This window comes from Cannabis sativa, chromosome 6 (assembly GCF_029168945.1).
Source record: "Cannabis sativa cultivar Pink pepper isolate KNU-18-1 chromosome 6, ASM2916894v1, whole genome shotgun sequence".
NCBI classification, from domain to species: Eukaryota; Viridiplantae; Streptophyta; class Magnoliopsida; order Rosales; family Cannabaceae; genus Cannabis; species Cannabis sativa.
The window spans coordinates 63,812,806-63,817,085 of NC_083606.1; the positions used below are offsets into that span (position 1 = coordinate 63,812,806).

Sequence of the window (4,280 nt, forward strand, 5' to 3'; positions counted from 1 at the left end):
CAGACCTCAAGCACAAGCTTCATTTTGATAGTGTTTTAGAGGTGCCTAGGCAGGGTTTTGGGGGAGGGATTTTACTTTTTTGGAAAGATTGTATCGATGTTAATGTCATTTCTTACTCCCTTAATCATGTTGACTGTATTATAAATAATTTTAATGAAAAAGGCTTGGCACTTTTCTGGTTATTATGGTTCTCCCTATGTTCATCTTAAATCTGTTACTTGGACCTTACTCAATCGTTTATTCGATACTGCACCTCTTTTGCCGTGGTTAGTTATGGGCGATTTTAATGATTATCTTTCCTTAAATGACCGGAATTCCTCTCTTAATCCCCCTCCTTATGCTATGCATTCTTTCCATGCTTTTCTTGATAAACATAATCATATTCCTATACCTCATGTTGGGCCTAAATTTACTTGGAAGCATGGTTCAATTCTTGAGCGTCTGGATTGGTGTACCTCAAACCAGCTTTGGCGAGACCTTTTTCCTCATGCTACTCTCTTCCATCAGGGGTTCTATGGTTCAGATCATAGAGTTTTGAAGATCATGTTCCAAGACACTCGTTTTGCTGCTCAAAGATCTAATCGTTTTCATTTTGAAAATCATTGGCTGAAAGACCCCTCCTTTTCGAACCTTCTTTCTTCCTCCTGGGCTAACTCTAGGACCTCTGTTTCATCTCCCTTGAAGCTCTTTCTTGACAAACAATCTAACTGTGTTGCCACTATTAGGAATTGGAGTAAATCTCAGCACCCAATCAAGCTTCAAATCTCTCAGACTCAAGCTCAACTTGATGCCCTGTTGAATGCGTCCCACCACACTCCCACTTCCCTCTCCCACATAGCCTCTCTTCAATCCAGATTGGATGGCCTTCTCCTCAAGGATGAAATATACTGGAAACAGCGTTCCAGAGTTGATTGGCTGCGTGCTGGAGACAAAAACACAAAATTCTTCCACCACCGTGCCTCCACTCGTAAAAGGAACAACTTCATTCGCCTCATTACCCTACCTGATGGATCTATATCTCATGATCAACCCACTATAACTGCCCAATTCCTTCACTTTTTCAAATCCCTCTTCACCTCTCAAGGTGTTTGTGAAGTGGCTGTCAATGCTCTTCTTCAAGGGATCCCCAATAGGCTCTCAACTCATCAGGTTGATTTTCTAGCCGAGCCTTATACAGAAGTGGAAGTTAAAAATGCGTTATTTAGCCTCTCTGTGGACAAAGCTCCGGGGCCCGATGGCCTTAACTCGCTCTTTTACAAACGCAACTGGTCCACTCTTGGCACTGATTTCACTAAAGCCATGCTTCATATCCTTAACCATCAGGGGGATATCTCTTCCATCAATCAAACCATCATTGTCCTCATCCCTAAAAAGAAAAACCCCAAGAATGTCCGTGATTTTCGACCGATTAGTCTTTGCAACACTTTCTATAAATGTCTTTCCAAAATTATTGCTAATCGGTTAAAGCTTGTGCTTCACTCCATTATCAGTATCAATCAAAGTGCTTTTCTCCAAGGTCGCCAAATTACTGATAACATTCTCCTTGCCAATGAAATTATTCATGCTATTCATTCTAGACGATCGGGGAAGATCGGTTGGGCAGCTATTAAGCTTGATATGGAGAAGGCTTTTGACAGAGTGGAATGACCTTTTTTAAACCATTTGCTCAACTATGTTGGGTTCCCGTGCCAGTTTTGATCTCTGATAATGCGTTGTCTTTCCACAGTTCAATTTCGTCTGTCCATTAATGGCTATCTTACTGACCCTTTTCATTCAACGCGTGGTATTAGGCAAGGGGATCCCCTTTCTCCCTATCTTTTCCTTCTAATTGCTGAGGGTCTTTCTGCTGCAACTCGTTTGCAAGAATCTCAGGCTCTGTTTTCTGGCATTCAGATTTGCAGGGGAGCCCCACCATTATCTCACCTCTTGTTTGCTGATGATAGCATGGTTTTCTCTCCTGTTCATCCTCAGGCCAGTGCTTCCCTAAATGGTATTCTTGATCTCTACAATAAAGCTACAGGCCAGCTAGTGAATAGAGAGAAATCCTCCATTCTCTTCTCCCCCAATACCTCTGCTGAGTCCCAGAATCAATTTCGTCAAGATCTTCACCTTATGGGAGAAGGTTTCATTAGTAAGTACCTCGGTGCTCCCCATTGTGTGGCCAGGGTTTCCAATTCCATGTTTCACTACTTGCTTCAAAAAGTTTCTTCCAAGCTTAAATCATGGAACGAAAAATTTTTCTCTAGGGCTGGTAAAGAGACTCTTATTAAAGCGGTGGTCCAAGCAATTCCCTCTTTTGCTATGTCCAGTTTCAAAGTTCCCAAATCGATTTGTTCAAAAATTCAAAGTTTGATTGCTAAATTTTGGTGGGGATCTCAAGGTACTAACAAAATTCACTGGAAGAACTGGGATTCTATTTCTGTTTCAAAATTTTTTGGGGGCCTGGGCTTCCGTATTCTTTCTTCTCATAACCAAGCTCTTTTAGCTAAGCAGGCTTGGCGTACTTGGAATGATAGGAATTCCCTTCTCCATTCTGTTCTTAAAGCCCGATATTTCAAAAATTCTGATTTCATGAATGCCCCTTCTGGTCACAACTCTTCTTTCACCTGGAGAAGTATTCTTTGGGGTCGCCATTTACTTCAAAAGGGGTTGGTTTGGAAGATTGGCACTGGAACTAGTATTCCCTTATCTGCACCTAATTGGATTCCCAACACTAAGCACCCTATTCTCTTGCACTCTCTCCATCAATCCCAAGCTTTTGTCTCTTTCTTCATTAATGATGACTCAACTTGGAACACCCGTAAGCTTAAACATTACTTCCCTCCTTACCAAGTTGATCGTATCCTCACAACCCCCATTGATCCTCTATCTTCAGATTCGCTTATTTGGGGCTTTCACTCCTCAGGTATTTTAACAGTCAAATCTGCTTACCATCTTGCCTGCACTCTTCATTCTGCTCAAGTTCCTTCCTCTTCCAATCCTAACCCATACTTTCATTGGTGGAAAACCCTCTGGTCTCTCCCTGTTCCTCCCAAGATTAAACATTTTATTTGGAGAGCTTTCCACCATATATTGCCATGTTCTCTCAATCTTTTTCATAAAAGGAGTCTCCCTGACCCACTTTGCTCAATCTGTGGGTACGACAAGGAATCAGTCTCTCATGCCCTTATTGGTTGCACAAGAGCAAAGTCTATTTGGAAGTCTTCAACTTTTAAACAGTTTTACTTGTCTTATTATAGAAGTGACATCAAGGACTTTCTCTTACAGGCTTTTCAAGTTTTGCCAAAGCAGGAGTTCCAAGTCTTTATCACTTTCATTTGGCAAATTTGGAATACTCGAAACTCTATACTTTTCAACAAGAATCATACTACTAACAATGTGGAAGAATTTGTTGTTAATTACTTGCAGGAGTACAAGGATGTACAACATTCTCAAAAACATGACACTCAGCCATCCGAAGTTTCAAGCATCACTCAGTCCTCTCATCAGCATTGGCTTCTTTCCTTGTCACCTGATACTCCTGCTCTGTTTGTAGATGCAGCCCTCGACCATCAGGCAGGCCTAACTGGTGCTGGTTTTGTTTTCAAAAGGGGATATCAGACTGTGTTGGCTTCTCAATCCCGGAGGCTGCCTGGTGTTGTCTCGCCCATCTTCTCAGAAGGCCAAGCTCTTTTACAAAGTCTCAAGTGGTGCATTGATTCCCAGTTTACTCCTCAAGTTGTTTTCTCGGATTGTCTAAATTTAGTCTCAAAAGTAAATGGAGATTGACAGGACAATTCTGCTCTTTCTGGTTTAGTTTCCTGCATTCGTTTGCTCTTCTCGAACTTCCCTGGAGCTTCTTTGCAGTTCCTTCCGCGGCAGTTTAATGTGGAAGCCCATAATTGTGCTCGTGAAGCTCTCAGGTCTAGAGAAGTGAGCTAGGGGAAGTCCATCTTCTTCCTCTTTGGCTGCTTGCTGTTGTTGTTCCTTTCTCTGTTGCAGCCTCTTGTTCTCAAAAAAAAAAAAAAAAAAAAAAAAAAAAAAAAAAAGAGAGAAACAGGGGAGAAGAGAAAGAAAATGTATTATTGAAATTAATTGATAACAGATACAAGAATTTATATATAGCTGAGATACAAGAGAACTTTGGTTGTAACAAACTAACCAACCAATAATAATAATAATAACGGTAATAACTAACAAATAAAACAGTAAAAACCTAACAACCTCTAATAATATTATTGGCAATTGTATATATGCATATGAGAGAGAGTTACGTTGATGATGTTGGATGGTTTTGGTGA

The 4,280-nt window shown here is 40.9% G+C and overlaps 1 protein-coding gene across 1 annotated transcript; it reads left to right on the forward strand.

Annotated features, from left to right (window-relative positions):
• The first annotated feature begins 1,707 nt into the window (after positions 1 to 1,707).
• On the forward strand, positions 1,708 to 3,768 carry LOC115695396 (uncharacterized). The gene has a single exon (XM_030622462.2). It carries the CDS (start codon positions 1,708 to 1,710, stop codon positions 3,766 to 3,768), a length of 2,061 nt encoding a protein of 686 aa, XP_030478322.2.
• Positions 3,769 to 4,280: the final 512 nt, after the last annotated feature.